General features: G+C 43.8%; 1 protein-coding gene across 1 annotated transcript in view; it reads left to right on the top strand.

Moving 5' to 3' along the window:
- The first annotated feature begins 308 nt into the window (after window positions 1–308).
- Window positions 309–26,351, top strand: part of LOC142381822 (protein mono-ADP-ribosyltransferase PARP14-like) — a 38,614-nt gene continuing 12,571 nt past the window's right edge. Inside the window, exons 1-14 of the mRNA XM_075467075.1 lie at window positions 309–556; window positions 4,065–4,165; window positions 7,438–7,465; window positions 7,843–7,914; window positions 10,420–10,590; window positions 11,564–11,689; window positions 12,649–12,750; window positions 14,674–16,855; window positions 18,449–18,613; window positions 18,738–18,813; window positions 20,577–20,813; window positions 23,151–23,372; window positions 24,322–24,436; window positions 25,879–26,034. Of these exons, the coding sequence (XP_075323190.1) occupies window positions 373–556; window positions 4,065–4,165; window positions 7,438–7,465; window positions 7,843–7,914; window positions 10,420–10,590; window positions 11,564–11,689; window positions 12,649–12,750; window positions 14,674–16,855; window positions 18,449–18,613; window positions 18,738–18,813; window positions 20,577–20,813; window positions 23,151–23,372; window positions 24,322–24,436; window positions 25,879–26,034 (3,937 nt within the window). The 5' untranslated portion in view covers window positions 309–372. The remainder of the gene's footprint in view (window positions 557–4,064; window positions 4,166–7,437; window positions 7,466–7,842; window positions 7,915–10,419; window positions 10,591–11,563; window positions 11,690–12,648; window positions 12,751–14,673; window positions 16,856–18,448; window positions 18,614–18,737; window positions 18,814–20,576; window positions 20,814–23,150; window positions 23,373–24,321; window positions 24,437–25,878; window positions 26,035–26,351) is intronic.

Raw genomic sequence — 26,351 nt, 5'->3', positions numbered from 1 at the left:
ACTCTTTATTTAATCCAAAAGAGCCAGATTTCAGCAGGTGCATCAGATCCACGTTTCTTCCTTTAAAGTAATGTGAAAAAAAGTGTTGTAAAGAGGAAAAGTGATGAGAAAACTCAGAGATGAGCAGCTAATGCAGAGACATTTTATTCAAATTTCTGCAACTTTTTACATCAACACAGCTAAAAGAGCAGCTTAAAAAGTTAAATATATGACGGTTTTTATCCTTCTGAGTCTTATTTAACATCAGCCCTGTTAAATGAGCAGTAGTGTTTCGCAAGAAACGAAAGCGAAAGCAAAGTGAAACTCCCCTTAAAGTTGGAGCCCGACGCCGAGGAGCCACTTTGTGTCCGAGCGTGAAGCGGAGCGCGCGGGATGGCTGAGTGCGAGTGTCCGCCGGTGGCCGTGGAGGGCGACTGGGGCCCGGCCCCCAGCAAAACCGTGAAAAACAAGCTGCAGCTCTACTTCCAGAGCAAGAAGAAGTCGAGCGGCGGAGACTGCCGGGTGGAGGTGGAGGACGGAGCGGCCAGAGCCGCCGTGTTTTTCCGCTCAGAGGAGGGTGAGTGTCCGAAGGCCTGGAACCCGAAATCAGGTTCAATAACAGCGGGACGCACGGCTGTTACAGCCGGAGCAAACACACTCACAGATGAGTTTCACAGTAATTAGTGGGAGAGGAAAGGAGCGGCCATTTTAAATGTTTTACGCATTTAAGGTGCTCCTCTTTTTATGAATGTTTTACGCTTTTAAGATGCTTCTGTTTTTATTAATGTTTCACGCTTTTAAGATGCTCCTCTTTTTACGCATCAGAATGCTGGAACAATAAAGTTTGGGCCTTTAGTTTCACTCTGCGCGAGGAAAGTTTGAAATTCTCAACTTTTTAATCTACAAAGTCAGTGATTGTTTTCATCATGTAATCTTATTAACCAGGCAAATAAACGAAGCTGGTTAATAAACACTCTGAACCTGTCAGCTGACTTCCCGGCATGCACTGCAGCTCCCCGGCCACAGCACCACTCCCACCTGATGAGTCACAGCAGAAATGCTCTCATAGAGCAGATAATAACATCCTAATCTGGGCCAGTCTGAATTTTATTCTGAACATAATGACTCAGTGAGGGAGAGGACTGTGAAAGTCCTCATTTCTTTAAATATTTACAGTAAAACAGCTGCAGAGATTCACTGAAACATGTTCCAACATGAACATAAACCCAGAATCTGAGTCAGAACCAGAGTTAGTTCAGTTCTGAGCAGCTTTAAAGTGAATATCTGCAGATGTTTCCATGGTAACAGCTGCAGAGATTCACTGAAACATGTTCCAACATGAACATAAACCCAGAATCTGAGTCAGAACCAGAGTTAGTTCAGTTCTGAGCAGCTTTAAAGTGAATATCTGCAGATGTTTCCATGGTAACAGCTGCAGAGATTCACTGAAACATGTTCCAACATGAACATAAACCCAGAATCTGAGGCAGAACCAGAGTTAGTTCAGTTCTGAGCAGCTTTAAAGTGAATATCTGCAGATGTTTCCATGGTAACAGCTGCAGAGATTCACTGAAACATGTTCCAACATGAACATAAACCCAGAATCTGAGGCAGAACCAGAGTTAGTTCAGTTCTGAGCAGCTTTAAAGTGAATATCTGCAGATGTTTCCATGGTAACAGCTGCAGAGATTCACTGAAACATGTTCCAACATGAACATAAACCCAGAATCTGAGGCAGAACCAGAGTTAGTTCAGTTCTGAGCAGCTTTAAAGTGAATATCTGCAGATGTTTCCATGGTAACAGCTGCAGAGATTCACTGAAACATGTTCCAACATGAACATAAACCCAGAATCTGAGGCAGAACCAGAGTTAGTTCAGCTCTGAGCAGCTTTAAAGTGAATATCTGCAGGTGTTTCCATAGTAACAGCTGCAGAGATTCACTGAAACATGTTCCAACATGAACATAAACGCAGAATCTGAGGCAGAACCAGAGTTAGTTCAGTTCTGAGCAGCTGTAAAGTGAATATCTGCAGATGTTTCCATGGTAACAGCTGCAGAGATTCACTGAAACATGTTCCAACATGAACATAAACCCAGAATCTGAGGCAGAACCAGAGTTAGTTCAGTTCTGAGCAGCTTTAAAGTGAATATCTGCAGATGTTTCCATGGTAACAGCTGCAGAGATTCATTGAAACATGTTCCAACATGAACATAAACCCAGAATCTGAGTCAGAACCAGAGTTAGTTCAGTTCTGAGCAGCTTTAAAGTGAATATCTGCAGATGTTTCCATGGTAACAGCTGCAGAGATTCACTGAAACATGTTCCAACATGAACATAAACCCAGAATCTGAGGCAGAACCAGAGTTAGTTCAGCTCTGAGCAGCTTTAAAGTGAATATCTGCAGATGTTTCCATGGTAACAGCTGCAGAGATTCACTGAAACATGTTCCAACATGAACATAAACCCAGAATCTGAGGCAGAACCAGAGTTAGTTCAGTTCTGAGCAGCTTTAAAGTGAATATCTGCAGATGTTTCCATGGTAACAGCTGCAGAGATTCACTGAAACATGTTCCAACATGAACATAAACCCAGAATCTGAGTCAGAACCAGAGTTAGTTCAGTTCTGAGCAGCTTTAAAGTGAATATCTGCAGATGTTTCCATGGTAACAGCTGCAGAGATTCACTGAAACATGTTCCAACATGAACATAAACCCAGAATCTGAGGCAGAACCAGAGTTAGTTCAGTTCTGAGCAGCTTTAAAGTGAATATCTGCTCTGAGCTGCTTTCTCCTCCAACACAGCCTGAACCCTCTCAGACGAGCTTTCTGTCCTTTCTTTAAGGCATATGTGTCAAACCCAAGGCCCGCGGGCCACATCCGGCCCGGCATACAATTATATCTGGCCCGCAAGATTATTTTATATAGATCTATTATTATTATTATTATTCTTATTACAGCGCTGATAACACACCAACTACAGATCCCATAATGCAGTGCTTCAGTTGCCTTGCCTCACTTTCCCTGTTGCCAAGTAAACATCCAGCTCAGACAAAAAGGCATAAGAGCAAAGAAAACTGAATGTTTTGATTTGTTGTTATTTTAACGTTTACATAAAAGCAGAATTTCTATTTATTTTTTCCGTTTTCCGTTTTCCGTCATCAATGATGCTGCTGCAGTATCTGGATAATTTAAATGTTTTAATTCAGTTAATAGAGGTGAAGGTTTGAAGCCCCCGGCATCAACAGAGTCTCTGCCCTCTTCTTTGCCTTCAGGTATCTGTCCCGTAGCTTCCTCCACACATTCTTACAGAACTCTCCCTCTTTCCCCAAAGTTCTGCCAATCTCTGTGAACCAGTTTGGGGAGTTTACATGTTTAAGTGCTCCCTGTGCTGTTTCACTGCAGTTTCGTACAGCTGCCTGTACAAACGCACCTCCTGACTGAGCCTGGTCTCACAACGGTCCATCCGGTTTGTCGTTCTCGGCGCCGCCAAGTTACAAAAAAATCGTCAAACCCAAGGCCCGCGGGCCACATCCGGCCCGGCATACAATTATATCTGGCCCGCAAGATTATTTTATATAGATCTATTATTATTATTATTATTATTATTACAGCGCTGATAACACACCAACTACAGATCCCATAATGCAGTGCTTCAGTTGCCTTGCCTCACTTTCCCTGTTGCCAAGTAAACATCCAGCTCAGACAAAAAGGCATAAGAGCAAAGAAAACTGAATGTTTTGATTTGTTGTTATTTTAACGTTTACATAAAAGCAGAATTTCTATTTATTTTTTCCGTTTTTTTTGCAGGATATTTCTAACTTAATATAATTTATATTATAATTTTGTCAGGATATGTCTTTATGGAGAGCAAAATATTTAAAAATATTTAAATATAGTCATTTAAAGTTTAAGTTTATTGATTACATACATTTGTTTGAATATGCAGCACAAAATACTTGAAAAACTCTAAACTCTAAACAAAGCTCATTCGTGGCGCCTCACATCTCATGTATTAATGGACTTTAATTGAATATTTTGACGATGTTTGTGAATAACTTGAGACGTTTGTTCCACGTGATTCCAGTGCGAGAGCGAGTCCTGGCGAGGAAAAGTCACGAAATCGTCCTGGAGAAGCAAACCGTGACGTTACGACTGAGTTCTGCACCAACGAGTGGACAATCAGAGGTAATTTACCTGCTGTTTAAAAACCATAAAGCTAGCTTAGCATTATGCTAAGCTAGGCTCTGTATGAATGAATTGGACTAATTTTGAATTCAATTAATTGGATTTTATTATAATGAATTGGACTCTAATTGGCCTGAATTGGACTATATCAATGAAGTGCATTGAGATAAAACATGAATGGGTTAAAGGCGGAGGACAAATTTCATGTGTGTGTGTGTGTGAAGTTTTATTGAAATGTTTTGTTTTGGCCTTGACGCAGACAGCTGTGTCCTCACCTGTGTCAAGCCTCTAGCATGGTCGCCGCGTCGGCTAGCGCGAGCGGTGTTGATGACGTCACGATTTCGTGCCGGCTACATACGGTGGCGCGAGTCGATGCGCCAGTAGTTGCAATTTTCTCCGTCACAGAGGTGTCGCTGCTACGTTAGGGTTACCGCTACTCTACAACCACGAAAGTGGAGAAGAAAACAATGAAGAACAGGAACACTGTCATCAATGATGCTGCTGCAGTATCTGGATAATTTAAATGTTTTAATTCAGCCAATAGAGGTGAAGGTTTGAAGCCCCCGGCATCAACAGAGTCTCTGCCCTCTTCTTTGCCTTCACGTATCTGTCCCGTAGCTTCTTCCACACATTCTTACAGAACTCTCCCTCTTTCCCCAAAGTTCTGCCCATCTCTGTGCACCAGTTTTGGGAGTTTACGTGCTCCCTGTGCTGTTTCACTGCAGTTTTGTAAAGGTGCTGTACAAACGCACCTCCTGACTGAGCCTGGTCTCACATCGGTCCATCCGGTTTGTCGTTCTCGGCGCAGCCAAGTTACAAAAAAATCGACTGGTGCACGACAACGCGCGGCGCCGTCTTTTCAAGGCAAAGCGCCATGCCTGAAACGTCATTTTGACGTCACGGGTCGGCTGTAAATCCAGCTTCATGCACCGTCACTGAGTCCCAAACCAGATGTTGCTGCTTGGTTCTGTAGTCTGATGGTAACTGATGGACTGACGTGTCTCACTGGGCCTCTGAAGGCTGATATGAGTTCTCTGGTGTGCAGAAATGATCTAATAAAGACAGATTCTGCAGTTAAAAACAGGTTTTTAGTTGACTGTAAGCATCTTGATGGTTCGCAATAACATGGCGCTCGTGTTCCTGCTCTTTACAACTTTACGCTGCATGTGAGGAAGATCATCTATAGGAAGTTAAAAACAGAGAAATGAAGCTTCATCTTTAGTGGCCTGAATGTGACCCAGTTCCTGTGAAGTGTAAACTTGCACAACACTGAACATGCAAACATTATTCTTAGTACAGTCTTTTATGGTTTTATTGCAGCTGATATGCGGCTGCTTCTCTCGGCCGGGAAAACGAGACTTAAAGTCTCAAGAGTTTCTATTTCCTGGTTCGTATCATATCAGTCGGTACGCAGATGTTGCTATGGCAACACAACAGGTAGTTTTACTGTAGGAAAAACACTCACAGACACACAGAGGCCTCGTGTTTCTGTCAGAATTATTGTGAGATCCGTCTGAAATGTGCAGGAAAACTACATATGGGTGTTCCTGGAGTGTGTTTACCGCCTGGTGAACCCGGAGAACACGTCATCAGATAGTCAATAAGGTGGCCGTCGGGCCGGTTTCAGAGGAGCCGCGCCCAGTCACACCGCAGCGTCCTGAACCGACCTGCTGCTGACACACATTCAGGAATTTATTCACCTCCAGACTTTAACCTTCTTCCAGCTGAGCCGAAGCGCTGTCAGCAGAAATAAGTGCACACAGACTTACTGATGAACAATAATTACTAAAGGTTCGGCCGTTAGCTTCCATGCTGCAGGAGGCGGGAGGTCCGGGAAGTCCAGAGGCTGGTGGTGGGCTTCAAGCGGAGTTGGTGTGACACCACAAGCACAGCGAGCGTTTTAAATGGTGACATCATAATTAACCCCTTAACGCCTATTGTGGCATATATGCTACAAACCGTTTGACTCAATCAACCAGCTGAGATAGCATCTTTATTCCCCCAATGCCGGTTAGTCCACATTCACTACGGACCCTAGGAACCTTTATATAAATAAATATGTGAATAAAAAAACATTGTTTTTTCACTGTTATATTACTGTGTTGTTGTTATCTTATTATTGATCATTATGCCTGGTGTTTTATTTATTTTTTGTGCAAAAGTGACATTAATAATCTCAGCATTAATTACCATCTACTTAAAGGCTAAAACACACACAAAACATTTTTTTTATTTACAGCTATTTAAATTCAGGCGTTAAGGGGTTAATGTGGAAGATTCCACAGCGGGAGGCAGAAGTGTCTCAGATCTCCTTCACTGAGCGATCGCCAAAGCTTCAAACAAGTTCCACGTTGTGTCCCTGAGACGCTCCGGTCCTGACGACGAGTCGCTGTGAATCCAGCCAGAACATGTCTGAACCACCCACAGGATGAGACGATAAAGTTATTTTATTATTTTAGCTCAGTGATACTCACAATTTTTTTTCACAAGAGCCACATTGGCAGCAAAATCAAGGGCAGAGCCACTTTTACCACAACATACTAAAGTCCCCTTTTGCAAATATGCATTTCTACATATAAAACATCCCACAAAAAAAGAAACAACACAGCCAACACATTTTCAATTCAGACCACATTTACCTTAATACTGGGATGAGCAGAAGCTGGCGTGCATGTGCTCGACTTTCTTCATGTTGTATTTGTAGTTTGTTGTTGTAATCATAGTGAGACATTCAGGATGAGCATGGTTTCTGTGCTGCTTTTTGCCCTTTTTTAATTAAAAACCGATCCATTGTGCCTGCATCTCGCGGTACACCCGACGTTTGCCTGCTCGTCCCCTCTCTGGCGTCTTCATGCTGATTTTCCTTTGGTTTTTATGCTGCTTTTTGCCCTTTTTTGATTAAAAACCGGCTAAAGGAGCTAGCGTGCACTGCGGTCAAGTGTGAGGTGGGTTAAGCGGGCTGCGTTGCCAGGTTTAACAGTGTGCCCCCTTTAGGAAACACCATTAAGCCTTAATTAATACTTAATAAGAATACTTAATACTACAAAAACGCAAACTTAATAAAAATATTTAATACTGTGCAGTATTCGCTGTGTGTTATTTGAAAAAATGTATTGTTATTGTTATAAGCTACTATGGGAGTGTGAGCCGCCAGTTAAAGTTTGAGGAGCCGTGCAATGAGGATCTCTGTTTTAGATTTAAATCTAATCCAGAATGATTGAACACAAATTAACTCTGTGTGCTTAAAGCTGATTTTTGTGTTTTCTCATCAGAGCCCAACGAGCGGCGATGGCGTCTCAGGTAAAAACTTTCTGCTTCTCTTCCTGTTCTGATCACATTTCACTTCACAGGAGTCCTCTGGAGGTGTTTTTCTGTCGGTAGCTTTTTTTCTTATCCAAACGCGAAGCCAAAGAAGCTCCAACACGGCTCACAAATGTGTGGATCAGTTTTAAAAACAGACCAAAATCACCAGAATTCATTCACAAACCGACCTGTGCAGCCGAAAATGTGCGAGCAGGTCGTCAAAAATAAGTTGTGCCTGTTTTTAAAGAGGAGAAATGCAACTTTTAACAGGATAAAATACAGTTGTATCTGTGTAAAACTCTCCTTTTTGCTCAGAAATGTCATTTCGTTGATTTAAATGGTCTAACAGGACAAACCTGATTCTTCATTCTCAGACTCGACGGATTCAAAGAGTCCAAAGTCAGAGTCTGCAGCTGGAAATGAAGCTGCAGCAACAAACCAAGAAGGTAAAAACAAGCTGGGCTTTCTGTTTGAACTGTTGGTTTCATAAAGTTAATCTCTCATTCATTCCTTTGGGCTAAAAGTTGTGATTATTACAGCATATTTTCTGTAATTAACCAGTTTCAGCTGATTATTCTGTTGGGAAATCATGACTTGATTTTACTCTCAACACAACAAAATAAATCGAATTTCATCGTTAATCTCAGCTTATCTCTCCTGTGTGGTCGACTAAAAAGAAAAAATCTTCTTTTTTCAAGCAAATTTCTGCAGAATTCACTTATTTTTTAATGAATCAACTCGCGTTAATGTCACTATACACACGGTACGATGAACTTCTGAATGGTTTAGTCCAGGGTTGTTCAAATGCGGCCCGCGGGCCACATGCGGCCCAGAAGCAATAACCCGAGTGGCCCAACGTGTGGTTCAGACAAAAAAGCAGAGAAAAACCATGAAAACCAAGCATAGCAACACACAACCAACCCACAAGGCAGCTCGTGTTCGAAATCGCATACTACATACTACATACTACATACTTCCATACTACATACTACATACTATAGACTTCCATACTACATACTGATCGATCAGACAGTATGCAGAGCGTTTACCCACAATGCATCTCGCTCCTGCCCGAGCTGAAATCAGCCGGCCTGAAGCTGATTTCTCTTAAGCTCTAAACTCTGTAAACTTTAGCAACATTTGAAACATTTTCAGGCGAGAAAGTAGTCGTTTAGATCCCCAACGTGTTGAAAACCTGACAAAATACCGGCTATTTACAATTTTGTTCCCACGAATTCGGTGCTACTAAAGCTAGCCGCAGTGAGCAACACACTTCCGGTTATTTTCACAAAATAAAATACCCGTTGCCTTTTATCATAGGGAAAGCCATTACCATACAGTTGGTGCTTTTGTTTTGAAAACAGGAAGTGAACCTGCCCTCGTTGTAGCTAGCTTGAAACTGCCGTTTTGACAGGAAATGAAGATCGGCGACGTCACGTTACGTTGCATCTTGGGTAGTTTGAGTATGAGAAGTAACCTCATGATGCATACCCAACATTTCAGAGAATCTAGTATGCATCCGGGAACACAAACTCGCATACTAACTCAAAAAGTTAGTATGAGTAGTAGGAGAAGTATGCGGTTTCGAACAAAGCCAAAGTTACTGATGGAACCATGTTAGCAGCTCAACTCCAACTGAAAAAAGTACGTCTCTCTCAACCCACAAACGAAAAAACTGACGATGAGAAACCGTCGTTTTAACCCTGCCTGGGCGGAAAGATACTGTTTTATTTTACCACCAACTCCAAACGGTTCTTTTTTCTTCACTTAAACGCACCTTCTGCTACGGTCAGATATGACCAGCATGTTACTTTGATTTCATTTCAAGAGGGAGACGACACTTTTGTGACCAAAATATTCTTTTTAGTATTTTAAAGTGAAAAATAGCATTGCTGTTACCTCAGGTTCTATTTATTTAGAGAAGTTTTATTTATGTTTATTTCATTTCAAAAGGGAAAACTGTTTCATCACCATGGATGTGCACTTTTTGTTTTAATACCCGGGTTATTTCAGGAGTCAGAGTACTGCGACTACCTTAGTTTTTTTTAAAGTTTTGAAACGTGTTTTACAAAAATACAAAGAGGGGAAATGATGAATAAACATCACATGTTGTTTCATTATATTTGTCATCACCTCCTCCTTACTGACCACTGAAAATGTCCTCGGTTTTAAAATCTGGCCCAACTGAATTTGTGATTGAATAGCCCTGGTTTAGCCTATTTAATTCTCCGCCTTCTGAACAGATACAGGTTCATTCCTCTTTATAAGAATTGTTGAATGTCATAATGTCATTGTGGTTTGTTTTGGAACTCCATTTGATTGAGTTTCTTTAGTTTTTTGGCTGTTTTTAGATGTTTTCCATCTGTGCTCAGCAGAGATGGGGACTCAAGTCGACTTGAGTCGCTGTTTTGATGACTTGTGACTTGACAAAAAATAAAAGACCTGAGACTCGACTCGGACTTGGAAGTTAAAGACTCGGCACTTGACTTCACTTGAGACACGATGACTTGAATGACTTGAGTGTTAAGCATCTAGCATAACTTCGAACTTTGTTCGTCATTTGAAGATCCATTCTGACCAGTAAGTGCTTGTCGAATTAGCTAATATTATCCTGTTAGCCTAGTCGGTAGTTAGCTAACGTTAGCTTGATATGATACGGGGTGGACAGGTTGGACACATTGGCCAATGATGTTTACTGACAGTTACTTATATCTTGTCTTTTCACTTTATTAATATCAGATTCTGCAGGTTAAATTGCAATAATAAGGTGACTTGACTTGACTTGACTTGCCTAAGAAAAAATTACTTGGGACTTACTTGAGACTTGCACATGTGTGACTTGGTCCCATCTCTGCTACTCAGTGACAGAACGTTAGAATTAGTCTCCATCATATCTGCTCCAGTATGTGCATTTGTCCCCTTTAATCCAACGTGGAAGCGTTTCCTTTCAGGCTCAAAGTCTCCGAGCGCTGCAGCGGTGTTGGAGAAGGTCTCGGACGCCATGTCCAGAGATCTGCTGCTCATGCTGGTGGAGAACATCTCCGGGCTGGATGAGAACGACTTCAGTCTGGAGATCATCTGGGAGTCCAACAGAGCCGTGGTCATCTTTAACGACCCTGCAGGTAGTTTAAAGCTGTGTCCCATCACTCAGTGGGTCACATGACACTGAAAGGATCAGATTATTGGCTAAATTACAATCAGACTGAGTTATTAAGTGCATGTGAGACACCTTAATCTGACTAAGAATTGGATCGGATCGGATCGGATTAAGACCCCGAGATAACTCAGTGCAATCTGTTGGTTTCCTTAGCTAGGAAATTTTTTTTGAATTGGCTCTATATGAACGAATTGGATTATTTTATGAATAATTATGATTACCATTAATTGAATTCCAATTGGCTTGAATTGGACTTTATTATCTAAGTGCCTTGAGATGACATTTGTTGTATTTGGCGCTATATAAATAAAAATTAATTGAATTGAAATGTAGAGGGACGTAGCTTCATCTTGCTCTGCGTTCTCCATCTTTCTCCAATGCCTGAGTTTGTTGTTGTTGTTGGAGGTGAAGAGGTCAACAGGAAGTGGCTCTATTAGCAACAGCTGGAATGGGTACAGCGCCACCTATCATACCGGGGTATGACACGCTTTGTGCCTCTGATCCCATTCATTCACCGCCAGATATCCAAGGAGAATTACCCTCGCTCAGCTCATTCTGATTGTAATTTAGCCAATAATCTGATCCTTTCAGAGCCATGTGACCCCACTGAGTGGTGCTAACTCTGATCTGAACTAATCATTGATATTAACCACCACACCCCCCCCCCACCGAGAGGAGCTCCCAGGGTTAGTTTGTTTCCTCTGAGAGGACAGGAAAGAGGGGACAACAAGCAGCGTAACACCAGGCCAGGACAGATCAGAAATAACTCCAAAGTTCCTCTCTGTGGTACCAGGATGATGATGTAAAAAAGTTACCTTCATATCATCTTTTGCTCCTGATTGACCGGCAGTCTTCTAGGTCAAAGAATAAATGCATCTGCACTCATAAACCGAGCTTCGGTTATTTCTAACAACATCTCGCTGTTCTCGCTGTCACAGATGTGGACAAGTTCATCGCTGTGGGTCAGACCAGCTCAAAGATGCAGAAACACGGACTGAGCGTCCGGCCGCTGGAGGCAGCAAAGAGCGTCCGGATGGAGAGTCTTCCTCCGGCTGTGGTTAAAGGTACGAACTCTGAGTGTCCCAGGTTGATCTGAGTGGGTCTGAATGAGAGAAGGGTTTTACTCCAGCAGCATGTTAGCACATGTTAGCACATGTTAGCAGCATGTTAGCACATGTTAGTAGCATGTTAGCAGCATGTTAGCACATGTTAGTAGCATGTTAGCACATGTTAGCAGCATGTTAGCACATGTTAGCTGTCAGTGGTTTTAATGTTTGGCTCCTGTGGCTGGAGAGTAAAATCCTGTGCAACACAGCTTCAGTATGAGATTATATTAATGTCAGCAGCTTTACTGGTGGAGTAAAGTAAAAATGATCAGCTGCAGTGAGAGGCTGCAGGACTGAGAGGTTCAGGAGGTCCTTTGTCCCCACAGACATAAGGCTTTTTAACAGGGACTGCTGGGTTCTTCTCAAATTGATTGATTGATTTTTTTTATTTTTTTATTTATTTATTTTTTACATTTATTTAGTCATTTATTATTATTAATATTATTATTATTAGTTAGTAGTAGTATTTTTATTAGAATTTGTATTATTGTTGTTAATATACAATCATTGTAAATATTAATAATTTTTTTGAGCTACTTGACTAATTTGAATTTCCCCTATTGGGGGATGAATAAAGTATTTTTCTATTCTATTCTATTCTATTCTATTCTATTCTATTCTATTCTATTCTATTCTATTCTATTCTATTCTACTCCTGCTGCCACAGAGAGAGATGAACACAGGACTAAAGTTCTCCTTTATGCTCTCATGGAAACTTTAACAGCAACATCTGCAGGATTGTTTGACTTTCTTTCTGAAAACGAGTTGCATTGAAATCTATGAAACTTCCCATGAATTAAATAATTCAGAGCAGCAGATTCTCATCTATAAATGATGAGAATCTGACCTCCCGCCTGGCCTCAGTTGGAAGGTTCTTAACCCTTTAAGTCATTTTAGTGTTTCTGATTCCTCTGCAGAGATGCTGGAGCTGTGGTTTGAGAAGAACTGGGTGCTGCCTGACAAAGTCGTCATGATCCCCGAAGAACAAGCCGCCATCGTCTCTTTCACTGACTCTAAAGGTTACCTGTTCGACTCTGCTTCTGAATTCTGACCCACTGACCTCACAGAGGTCATTCTAACATGAAAACAGAGCATCTGGGAGTACGAGTGTGTGTCAGAGTGTGTGTCAGAGTGTGCACTTGTTTTTGTTACCGTGGAGGGTCCTGAGACAGGGAGCCCACCAACAAAGTGGGGCCCAAAATCCTGGACCCCACATGGGAAACCACTCTAAAGCAGCTTGGGATGTGTGCATGTTTGGGTTAGATTAGGGTTGAACTTGATAGATCCTAATTTAAAGGAAATCTTTATAAAGGCAGACCTAACAAGTGTAAAATGTTAAAAGCGAGCCCCATACCTGGCTAAAAAAAGTCATGTGTGTAAAGGTGGACCCTGCAAAGCATGAAGGTTAGAAACGGGCCCCACATGTGACTGAAGAACTAACATGTAAAATAAAATTTCAAATTGTGTTTATTGAAAGTCATTTTTAATATCAAGATTTTTTTTGGGACTTGCCGGATTTTTTTTCATAGTTCTATGACCACTAGAAAGGGGGGACCCCAAAACTCAGTAAACTACTTTTGGTCCTGTAGTGGGAGGTTAACAAGGATGCGTATCAGAGTGTGCTTCAGAGTGTGTGTCAGAGTGTGCTTCAGAGTGTGTGTCAGAGTGTGCTTCAGAGTGTGTGTCAGAGTGTGCTTCAGAGTGTGTGTCAGAGTGTATGCAGATGACTGAGGGCAGTGGCGGACCTGGCTAGATTTACGCCCTTTATCTTTTGCCCGTTTCTCCTTTTCTTCTCTTTCTAAACTGGGCACCTGATGGCTTCTTTGGTCTTTCACCATGATGATGATCCATGATGACTCCACATTATTACCTTTGCTTTTCCATTAACACCGTCCGTTCACCCGTCAATCAACCGGAGTCACGTGACGTAAACACATTCACGTAGATGGTTGCACAGATTTCAATTTTTTTTTTACATTTTTCACATAACCCAGTTAACACATTGAATACCGGCGGTGTTTACGGAATTATGTCGTAGAATCAGCGTTCTAAACCATTTTTTGACGTTTTTTGTACAGTCACAGCATATTATGTGATAGGGTCACTGAAACATGTTGTGGCTCGTTTGAAAGCTGAGACTTTAAACTCTTTGTGGGTCAAAACTGCGTGTCTCTAGGTGCCGCCATTAGCGAGCTATCCTTAGCTAAACCAAGGCGGGTATCCACCAAAATCAACAACAAACTGAGATATCGGCTTCCCTTTCCCTCCAAGTGTGATCGCATGTTGCAAAGCTAAGCTAAGCTAACCTGTTCATAAGACCGCCTCCTTAGACTTGTCGCGTGTCTTCTTCTCCTTCTTGTTGTTTGTTTATGTTACTTTACCGCCACCCTCTGGAAACCGACACGTGCGATTGGATAAAATGCGGAAATGCACAACAATCAATGCAGCGTTATCAAAATTGTTCTTGAGTTGACGCAAAGCCATTGGCGTAATGATCAAAATGTCCAGATGATGACACCAGTTTTTGACTGCCATCTATGTCAGTTCTGTTCATCACAAAATTACAAAAATCACACAGAATGTGCATTAGAATGTATAGATTCAGAATCCATAAAAAAAACGTAAAAACGTATTTTTACCATGTGGGAGCCAACGCATGGGCAGTAAAAACGTAGTTTTACGTGACTTGGGAGTCAATGTGTTAATTACATGAAGGTATATGGATCTATGTTCATTTTAGGAATGAAATAAAGTTTATTTGGATTGGAAGCAGTTTGTGTTGTGTGGCCTGAGCGGTCGCCCACATTGCCCATAGAACAAACCGGCCCTGACTAAGGGTTGTCACAGACGCATGAACGATTTAATCGAGTTAATCCCGTTCTCCTCAGCTTCAGGCGGAGCAGACACTCACCTTTGCTTCTCTTTTTTCCATCTCGCTGCAGTTGTGGACAGCATCTGCCTTAAAGAAGACCACGTCATCAGGTCCATCCCTGTCAAGCTGTACCGGTACTACGACACCCTGAGGACCGCCTTGTACGGCAAAGAGCGGCCGGCGTGGAAGATGCCCGAGCCCTTCACGGAGAGCGTTAACCCTGTCATCTGGAAGTTCCTCCTGATGAAGAAAGAGCTGAAAAGTATCAACGATCAGATGCGTCCGCACTACTGCAGCGTGGAGCTGGACGACCCTGAGGTGAAACTCAGCCCGCTTCCAAACTTCTTGAGGCAGAGCGGTCTGACATCTGAGGTCGTAGATAACTGGATGAAGACCACCCAAAGGGGCTTCTGCCGCTTGATGTCCCAGTACTCAGCCTTCGAGAGCGTTGTGAGCACAGAAGCGTGGAAAGTTGTGGAGAAAGACGTCCGTTCGCTTCTGAAGGAAGACGCCATCCCGGTCTTCGATGCCTCCAGAGGGGTCGTGACCGTCGCTGGCCGAGCCGAAGACATAAAGCAGGTCAGAGCTCCCGTGGAGAACGTCATCCTCAAAGCCGTGAGCCTCATCGAACGGCGCACTAAGAGTGTCACCGAGACGATGCTCCTGTCCCCGGCGTGGTTCTACATCCTCCAGCAGGAGGGGCTCCAGAAAGCCTCCCTGGACATCTCCTCCGAGCTGAAGCTCTCCTACGGCGAAGACAAAGAGGCGTTGAGCATCGCGGGTCTTCCTGAAGAAGTGTACAAGACCAAGGCGTGGATCTTGGAGAGGAATGTGAATATGAGTAAAAAACAGCTGAATATCTCCACAGGCCTTCTGGAGTACCTCAGAACGGTGGATCCAATGGACATGTCAAGGAATCTGTTCACCTCTCAAGGCATCAGTGCCATCTACTGTAATGAAAGCAAAGGGATCGTCCTGCTGGGCAGCTCTGACAGAGTCCTTACCGACGCAGAGAGCAAGATGAAGGCAGATTTAGATGTGCAGACTGTTAATGTGCAAGACCAGGAAGTTCTGAAACTTCCCAGCTGGCTGGAGCTGAACAAGCAGCTGCTGGACACTTACAACTGCTCAAACAAGAGGACGGTGTCCATTCAGATCAACCCGGAGAGAAGGGACAAAGTGACTGTGGCCGGCTTCGTGAACCCAGTCAAAGAGGTCTGCGGCACTTTGAGGGAGTTTGTTCAGAACTTCTCCCGAGTTCAAGAAACCGTTCGGGTTAAATCCTGCGCTGTCGTTCGGTTCATTGAGAGGAAAAAGCCAGAGATTTGGTCGAAAACTTTCAAACATGATGACGTGTCAGTCCAGTTTGATCAAGAAAGGCCAAGAATCATCATGGCTGGGGCCCGTGTTCACGTCCAGAAAGTCAGGTCCTGCTTTCAGGAATTCGCTGCGGGTCTCTTCGCTGATACCTTAACGGTGGACAAGCCCGGAGCCAAGAAGTATTTCCTGTCAGATGGAAACATGTTTCTGGCTCCTATTATGATGGAGTTCGGCTGCGAGGTTGTGCTTGGCTCAGAGGTTCAAGAAGAAGAGGAGGAAGAAAACTACGAGGAAGAAACCAGCCTTTGTTACTGCAAAGTGCAGACAGCCGGCGGGGTTCAGATATCCGTCAGCAAAGCGGACATCTGCAGCTTGGATGCCGACGCCGTGGTCAACGCCGCTAATGAGGAGCTGCAGCACATCGGCGGCCTGGCTTTAGCGCTGCTCAAGGCAGCAGGACCACAGCTGCAGAAGGCCAGCAATGATTATATAGCTCAGCATGGGAACCTGCGCCCCGGCGACGCCATCGTCACCGATTCGTTTAACCTCCCCTGTAAGCACGTGGTGCACGCGGTGGGTCCACGGTACTCTGGCTCTGACAAGCAGACGTCCGTGATGCGCCTGAAGACTGCGGTTAAAGAAAGTCTGAGACAAGCAGAGAGGATCCACTGCTCCTCCATCGCTCTGCCAGCGATCAGCTCGGGTGTGTTCGGCTTCCCGGTCCAGCTCTGCTCAGAGACCATCGCCCAGGCTGTGCGGCAGCACTGTGACGGTCCACAGGGGGCGGGGCCACTGACCGCCATCCACCTGGTGGACAACAATGACGACACCGTCAGAGTCATGGCCGCAGCTGTCAGCAGAGAGTTCGCCGACCTCGGCCCGACCATGACACTCCCACAGCAGGCGGGCAGGAAGAGCGCCGGGGCTTATGGGTAAAAAAAGAATTGCCGTAGTGCTTCTTTTTTTCTTTTGATGCAGGAAAACGCTTTTCAGTCTCATCTTTGAGCATCATTCTCTGCTGCTTTTGGTTTACTTTCAGCAAAGCTGATGAGTAATAGTTTAAAAAAGAAAAGAAAACTTCAAAAACACTAAAAGTTTGTTCCACCTTTTGGCTCTTCCACCTGTTGGCCCTTCCGCCTGTTGGCCCTTCCGCCTGTTGGCCCTTCCACCTGTTGGCCCTTCCACCTGTTGGCCCTTCCACCTGTTGGCTCTTCCACCTGTTGGCCCTTCCACCTGTTGGCCCTTCCACCTGTTGGCCCTTCCACCTGTTGGCTCTTCCACCTGTTGGCCCTTCCACCTGTTGGCCCTTCCACCTGTTGGCTCTTCCACCTGTTGGCTCTTCCACCTATTGGCCCTTCTACCTGTTGGCTCTTCCACCTGTTGGCCCTTCCACCTGTTGGCCCTTCCACCTGTTGGCCCTTCCACCTGTTGGCTCTTCCACCTGTTGGCTCTTCTACCTGTTGGCCCTTCCACCTGTTGGCCCTTCCACCTGTTGGCTCTTCCACCTGTTGGCCCTTCCACCTGTTGGCTCTTCCACCTGTTGGCCCTTCCACCTGTTGGCCCTTCCACCTGTTGGCCCTTCCACCTGTTGGCTCTTCCACCTGTTGGCTCTTCCACCTGTTGGCTCTTCTACCTGTTGGCCCTTCCACCTGTTGGCTCTTCCACCTGTTGGCCCTTCCACCTGTTGGCCCTTCTACCTGTTGGCCCTTCCACCTGTTGGCCCTTCCACCTGTTGGCTCTTCCACCTGTTGGCCCTTCCACCTGTTGGCTCTTCCACCTGTTGGCCCTTCCACCTGTTGGCTCTTCCACCTGTTGGCCCTTCTACCTGTTGGCCCTTCCACCTGTTGGCCCTTCCACTTGTTGGCCCTTCCACCTGTTGGCCCTTCCACCTGTTGGCCCTTCCACCTGTTGGCCCTTCCACCTGTTGGCTCTTCCACCTGTTGGCTCTTCCACCTATTGGCTCTTCCACCTGTTGGCCCTTCCACCTGTTGGCTCTTCCACCTGTTGGCTCTTCCACCTGTTGGCTCTTCCACCTGTTGGCCCTTCCACCTGTTGGTCCTTCCACCTGTTGGCTCTTCCACCTGTTGGCCCTTCCACCTGTTGGTCCTTCCACCTGTTGGCTCTTCCACCTGTTGGCCCTTCCAACTGTTGGCCCTTCCACCTGTTGGCTCTTCCACCTGTTGGCTCTTCCACCTGTTGGCCCTTCCACCTGTTGGTCCTTCCACCTGTTGGCTCTTCCACCTGTTGGCCCTTCCACCTGTTGGTCCTTCCACCTGTTGGCTCTTCCACCTGTTGGCCCTTCCACCTGTTGGCCCTTCCACCTGTTGGCCCTTCCACCTGTTGGCTCTTCCACCTGTTGGCTCTTCCACCTGTTGGCCCTTCCACCTGTTGGCCCTTCCACCTGTTGGCCCTTCCACCTGTTGGCCCTTCTACCAAATTTGATGCTGTGAATTCTGTGTCGTGTACCTAAACCTGCTGAATTAACAAGGTTTTAAACCAGATGAACTGTGTTGTTTACCTCCCAGTGGTTACCAGCGGGGTCGAGGGAGAGGTCGCGGTCAGAGCCAGTCGCCCAGAGGCCGTCGGTTTAGTGACAGAGGAGGCGGAGGAACGGGATTCAAAGGAAATTATCAGGCTAACAGAGGAGGTCAAAGCCACGGGGGAGCTACCAGGCCTGGGGAGCAGGGAGGGTAAGGCTCCACGTCTGCTTCCCTTTCATTGCCCTAAACTTGGTTTCGCTCCTCTGTAAACAGATTTGATTTCACACCTCGGGGGGGATTAATGCTGTCGGTCCTGCTCTCTGATTGGTTGCAGGTCAGGGAGGCTGGAGCAGTGGACACCTGATGGGCTGAAGATCGTTCTCTGCAGAGGAAACATTCAGGACCAGACGGTGAGTGCCAACCCTGTAAAAATCATCATTTTAGAGCTGAAGGCAACCCAAAGCCCAACATTCCTCACGCTTATGATGCGCTGCAGTCGTACAAGAGAAGACATTAGAGCGTTCAGGGCAGAGACCCCTAAAGTTCCCTCTCCACAGCCCCCCAGGGCTGAACAAGACCCTGAGATGCTCAAACTCAAAACTCAAAACTAAAAAATGATGAATATTAATGATCTAAATAGAATTTAGATTTAAACGGATACACGATGTAATGCTGTACAGTAAAACCTTTTAGTTAAATCAGTCTAACTCTTCAGCTGATTCGTGATCTTTCCTAGTGAATCCGTCTCTTCCCTCCAGTCCCTTCGTTCTTTGTCTGTTTTCTGCTGTTTCCCCTTCTCAGAGGCTTCCTCACTAACGAGTGGTGCAACACTGCCCCCTACAGGCTCCTTCACATAAATACCGTCGTTCCAGAGAAAGTTTTATTTGACTTCACACTAAAAGATACGTCTGTACGTCCAGTAACGTCTGTTTTAAAGCTGCCGCTTTTCAGTCTCTGTGTTTGAAGGCAACGTTCCCTCCAAACGTTTCTGTGAAGAAGGAAAGAAAAAAGAAACTAAACCCTCCTTTTAAAGGGATAGTTTGCCTCTTTTGACATGAAGCTGTATGACATCCCATATTAGCGACATCATTAATGAACATCTTCTTCCCCCCTGCTGCGTCCTGTGGGCAGAGTTCCAGCCTCGTTTTGGTGTTGATGAAGGTAGTCCGGCTAGTTTGCTGGGGTTTAAAGAATAAAGCGTTTTGCTTCTCAGAACAATATGCGTTCAAAAGAGTAATACACGTCTGGGCTTCTCTTCTTAGGCTGCTACCCCCGCGAGCCGATCCCCGGAAAAGCGGAAGATAATGGATGGAAGAGTAATACATTTGTATCACAAAATGGTTCTCCAGGAAAAAGTCAGACCTCACAATCGCTTGGCACTATTTTCTCTCCCTTCGTATCACTGCCTGCTGTGTAAACCATGCAGACCGAAGTGCAGAGCGAGCAGCAAACACCGTAACAGGTGCGGCTATCGCTAGGGGGCTGAACGCAGTGATACGAAGGGAGAGAAAATAGGGCCAAGCGATTGTGAGGTCTGACTTTTTCCTGGAGAACCATTTTGTGATGCAAATGTATTACTCTGTTGAATGCATATTGTTCTGAGAAGCAAGACGCTTTATTTTTTAAACCCCAGCCAACTAGCCGGACTACTGTTGTGAAGAAAAGGAGTCGAATCCGCGTCGGTCAGCCTTTCATTGGGGAAGTTTATTTGAACAGTCGTCACAGCAACGTGCTTACAGAATGTTCACAACTCTCCAACGACCTCATTTTGCGATCTGACTTTATACTGTCTTAAATCATAACAAACATGCGTAACCAGGCCCCAATCTTCCTTGGCGGCGCCTAGCTTTCGCCGTAATCATAAACAAGCTCATTTGAACCTTTAACCATATTCATATGAACAACAAAGCACACGATGTAATTAGGCCATGTCATGACATTTCTCTCCCACACTACCTTCGTCAACACCAAAACTCGGCTGGAACTCGGCTCACAGGACGCAGCAGGGGGTAAGAAGATGTTCATAAATGATGTTGCTGATATGGGATGTCATACAGCTTCATGTCAAAAGAGGCAAACTGTCCCTTTAAGGGCAAAAATATCAGAGAAGTGCTCTAATAACTGGGATTCAGAGAGCTGCTTTTACACACCATGCTGTGATTTGCATCCACAGACCGACGTCATTGTCAACACCATAGCAGACAACATGAACCTGACCCAGGGAGCGGTGTCCAAAGCCATCCTGGGTGCAGCCGGTCCCGGCCTGCAGAACGCAGTTCAGGCCGAAGCCGGAGTGACTTCGCTGCGAGACGGCGACGTCGTCATTACCGACGGCTTCAAACTCGGGTGTCGGAAAGTCTTTCATGCCGTTTGCCCTTCCTGGGACGGCGGAGCCGGCCAGGCAGAGGGGGTGAGATTCTACCTGCCCTCAGGGGAAGCTTTCAGTCAGCGCAGTAGAGTGAGATGAGACGGTCTTTGGGTTATTTAGATCAGTTAAGGCGAGGCACTACAGGTGAATAGGGTAATATTTTAAAATAATAGATATCACCATGAAACTTCCTCAGTTGATTACTTATACAAGTATGAAAAAAAATGTATTACAAGTTTTAATAATTTGTATGTTTAATTTTGCAAAATTCGGCATTATCTCATTAAATATGCACACATTTGCATATATTTCCGGAAGATAGATCTGAGCATACGATAAAGCCAGGTGCAAAATTCTTTTTAGATTTTGTTTACACACAAAATGAAAAGAAAATTACAGAGGGATTTCAGGATATCTGCTTTCATTTCCTAGGTAATCCAAATATACTGTCCATAGCTTAAAAAACATCGATTTTCGCCATATTTTTTATTATAATGTCACATAAATCAGGTCAGGAATGATTTGTCAACAAATCCTTCTGTAAATATCTTCACAATACTGCTAAGTGTATAACTGGAAAGTTTGGTGCTAGTAGGTGCTCCATAGGCTGAGATATTGATACTGGAAAAATACAAAAAAATGATTTTGAGAAAAAGGCATTTAAAGATTTAAATAGGGGAATTCATTTTGGTAAATTTTGGGCGAAACGTACTGCCGCGATTAAACAAAATGTGATGAAATAAACATTTTAATTTATGTTTTGAAATAACACATATTGAAGGAGTAGACTGGCCCAAAATCTAAAAATTGACCACTGCATGAAATCACTGTTTTTGCCCGCCGTGTCTCGCCTTAAATATGAGCCGAGCTGTTGTATTCTGACATGGCCGCTACACTTTGGACAAATAAACTCCAGGAATGTTTCAGTTTTACAGAAAGACCGATTTAAGATTTATTTCAGGAGTTTCCACAGTCGTCTTCAGCATAAAAAGCCACAAAATGTTTATGCTCTGAGCATTAACTGGATCATGAGCAGAGGTGGGTAGAGCAGCCAAAAATTGTACTCAAGTAAAAGTACTGTTACTTCAGAATAATATGACTCAAGTAAAAGTAATAAGTAGTCATCCAAATAATTACTTGAGTAAGAGTAAAAAAGTGCTCGGTGAAAAAAACTACTCAAGTACTGAGTAACTGTTGAGTAACGTCTGATTTATTTGTTAACACAAGCATTCAATCAGACAGACAAACATACTAAATAATCATCTTTAGGCAAATTAGAGTTCATCCAATTGATAAAATAAATTAAAATGAATTAATTAATTACAAAATAGCTTAAATTAAAATAATCCAGGTAAATCCAAGTACTTCAATAAAAAATTAAAGAGACTTAGGAAATGTTTAAAACATATGTAACCCATATGTAACCTAAAAAACAAACATTCATCTATCCATGGGGGAAAAAACGAGTTTAGGAAACTTAGCGCTACATGTTTCCTCAAGTTAGATGTTGAGTTTCTGCTGAAATGTGCGTTTGTTTTGGTTGACGCAGAAGACACATAATGTAGCTGCTGTTTCTCACTCTTTGTAAGGTAAACATGCTTTCAGTATGAGGCCTCGTCTGCGTCTTCATTTCCCACCGTTGGTTCTGACGTTTTTCATCTGTTTCTTTCTTTGTTTGCTACAACTGCTAATGCTAAAGCTAACCCGTCCCGCCGCTGAGATCGAGTACGGTCACGTGACCAGACTGCACGGCTGCGTCTGATTGGTGGAACACAGTCAGGTGGTAGAGCCTTTGGTGGAAGTCTCTCTCTCTGTCAGAATAAAACATTAAAATGAGGCGTACGCGGGGGGATAAAAATAATGAGGCGTAGAATACCAAAGAGGTAAGAAGAGAAGTAACCAGCTCATTGTAGCCTAATGTAGCGGAGTAAGAGGACAGCTTCTGCTGCACACATCTACTCAAGTAAAAGTAAAAAGTATTTAAAACTACTCCTAGAAGTATAATGTTTTCAAAAACTTACTCAAGTAAATGTAACTCGTTACTACCCACCTCTGGTCATTTATATTCAGTCTTCAGTTATTTTCTAACATCAGAAAAGTTCAGAGAACAACCACGAAAATTTTGTGATGGATTACTTTGCAACGCTACAATAAAAACTGCCTTCATATAAATGTTATTCCTCCATTGAAATTATTATAAAAAATAACTAATCTAGGAATATATCTTTTATAATTACTCTACTGTATTACACTGTTGAAGTGTTCAAAGCGTTTAAAACCTTATTACTAAATAAAGTGATTCAGAACTGCATCAGAACTGGAGTACAGGTACCTCAGATGTTCAGTAATAACGAACTGTGTCGTGTGTTGATGTGTCAGGAGTTAACTTCCATCGTCACGTACTGCCTGGAGGAGGCTGAGAAGCGCATGATGGCGTCTCTTTCCTTCCCCGCCATCGGGACCGGGAACCTGGGCTTCCCCAGAGACCTGGTGAGCAGAGTCCTGCTGAAGGAAATCCACTTGTTCAGTCGGAGGAGGACCCCTCGCCATCTGAGGGAGGTGGTCATCGTCGTGCACCCCAGCGACAGCCAAACTGTGGACGTGAGTTCAGTTTATGTGAAAAACTCTCTCAGGATGTTGCACACACAGCTGAGTTCAGTCTAATCCTCTGAATTAAGTCATTTTAAAGCTCCGTTTTAGGTGTGGCTAGCTCAGAAATTATCTTTTTATAGCAACCGTGTCTCATCCAGCATGTCTCAGAGTGAGTTCACCTCTTCCTGGGGTTAGTTATGCTGGAAACATCACCTGCTCCAGAACCAAACACTGGTTCAAAGAGCTTTGAAACAGAATCTAACAGAATAAAGCTGAAACTTTTACACATGCAGCACATTCATTGGATGAAACAGCCATAAATCATCAGATCCACTCCTGCTTTAAAGGGATAGTTCGCCTCTTTTGACATGAAGCTGTATGACATCCCATATCAGCAACATCATTTCTGAACATCTTCTTATCCCCTGCTGCGTCCTGTGAGCAGAGTTCCAGCCTCGTTTTGAGGTTGACGAAGGTAGTCCGGCTAGTTGGCTGGGGTTTAAAAAATAAACCGTTTTGCTTCTCAGAACAATATGCGTTCAAAAGAGTAATACATTTGCATCACAAAATGGTTCTCCAGGAAAAAGTCAGACCTCACAATCTCTTGGCACTATTTTCTCTCCCTTCGTATCACTGCCTGCTGTGTAGACCGAGCAGCAAACACCGTAACAGGCACGGCTGTCGGCAGGCGGCAGCAGGCAGTGATACGAAGGGAGAGAAAATAGGGCCAAGCGAAATAGTGCCAAATTGATAGAGCCCACATTGCCCATAGCAAAAACCGGCCATGTATTTACTCACGTGTGTCCGTCATGCTGCAGAGAGGCATGTTGAAAACATTCAACATAGTTCAAAATGTTTAAGGAACTCAGGGGCAGAAAATTACAGATAAAAATTGGAACACAGTGAAAACCACACTGCAGGAAAAGCCACCTGCCTTAATGTCAAACTTGTGTGTCAGTGTTTCAGCAGAGAGTTCACCGGTCGGACGAGTTCGGGGAACATCCAGCATGCAGCGGGGAATTCCAACAAGCCTGCAGCCCAGCAGCCGCTCCGCCAATCACAGCAGGCCTCCGGTGAGAAACCTGCTCTTACAGGCTCAGAACTGTTGGAAGATTTGAATGCATGCTTAAATTTAACTTTGAACATCAGCTTCTTGTTGTAACTGATTTAGGAAAAAAACATTTGAGGCAAAATTACAGTAATTACATTTGCTTAATAGCTTTTTATGCTCATTCACAGACTCATGCATTCATTTTGGGGTCCATTAGAATGCTTAAATGACATGAAACCAAACATTATTTTTCTGAAACTGTCCTGTTGTTCAGCTTTTTTTACCACATTAAGTTCACAACGTGCCGCTGTGGCGCCCATCTTTAAAGGCCCCGCCTCCTGAGAGGCACAGGCTGTGTTCGAAACCACATACTACTCCTACTACTCATACTAACTTTTTGAGTTAGTATGCCAGTTTGAGTAAGCAGAAGTTCCCGGATGCATACTAGATTCTCCGAAATGTTGGGTATGCATCATGAGGTTACTACTCATACTCAAACTACCCAAGATGCAACGTAACGTGACGTCGCCGATCGTCATTTCTTTTTTCTAAAGGGCAGTTTCAAGCTAGCTACAACGAGGGTAGGTTCACTTCCTGTTTTCAAAACAAAAGCACCAATTGTATCCTAATGGCTTTCCCTATGATAAAAGGCAACGGGTATTTTATTTTGTGAAAATAACCGGAAGTGCGTTAGCTAACTGCGGCTAGCTTTAGTAGCGCCGAATTCGTGGGAACAAAATTGTAAACAGCCGGTATTTTGTCAGATTTTCAACACGTTGGGGATCTAAACGACTACTTTCTCACCTGAAAATGTTTCAAATGTTGCTAAAGTTTACAGAGTTTAGAGCTTAAGCGAAATCAGCTTCAGGCCGGCTGATTTCAACTCGGGCAGGAGCGAAATGCATTGTGGGTAAACGCTCTGCATACTGTCTGATCGATGAGTATGCAAGTATGTAGTATGTAGTATGCGGTTTCGAACACAGCCAAAGTCTGCTCTGATTGGTCAGCTCCCCATATTGTTTGACAGAACATGTCAAAGTTTCCCTGACTTTGAAGGCTCAGACAAAATGGTGATTATAATCAATGACTGATGGGACGAAGAAGATGGTTTAAATGGTGTGATTAAAGATAAACTTCATCGTTGTTTCTTAAATCGTTAGTTAGAGACATAACCGTCAGTCCAACCGTTGACTTAAGACACAGCCAGATGATGTTAATAATAGTTTAATCAATGATTTTAAAGACAGAGACGTGATGTTAATGGATGTTTTACCTGATGTGTTCAAATGTGTCCCACGGAGAGCTGAAATGGACGGTTGTCAGTCGGAGCCGAAACTTACAGATGACTCCTGCTTTCAGTTCGTCAGTTAAACCAGCAGATGTTTGCTTTTATTTTAGATTTACCTACAAAAAAGAAAATTAATTTTAATCCTAAATGAAGCTGTGTTTCTGTGTGTGTGTCAGCCTCAGCGTTCTTCAGCCAGGTATCATCCCCCACCCTCGGTGTGTATCGCATGCAGATGGGCCAGCTCACCCTCGAGGTGTCGTCGGGAGACATCACTAAGGAGGCCTGTGATGTCATCGTCAACTCCTCCAATCAAAACTTCAACCTTCAAGCAGGTGACTGTTCCCCACTAAGTTAAATGATCTCAAGCATTGCAGCAGGGAGTGTAAGAAGCATTAAAAATACATAAAAGAATATAAAGACAAACAAATAAAATAATTTAAATGATTAAAAACAAGCAACAGTCCAGATAAGTTCAAAGATATCGTGCAGATTTCATGCATAAGTGAGAGTTTGAGACTACTGGATGAAATGAGTTCCTTTTGCATAAAAATACTAGGGCTGGGCAACGATTAAAATGTTTAATCTAATTAATCACATGATTTCCCTGATTAATCGCGATTAATCTCATTTGTACGCAAAATCCAAAAAT

This window comes from Odontesthes bonariensis, chromosome 6 (genome assembly GCF_027942865.1).
Source record: "Odontesthes bonariensis isolate fOdoBon6 chromosome 6, fOdoBon6.hap1, whole genome shotgun sequence".
Taxonomy (NCBI): domain Eukaryota; kingdom Metazoa; phylum Chordata; class Actinopteri; order Atheriniformes; family Atherinopsidae; genus Odontesthes; species Odontesthes bonariensis.
The sequence above is the reverse complement of the archived record's forward strand: the minus strand, read 5'-3'. Positions and strand labels throughout refer to the sequence as shown.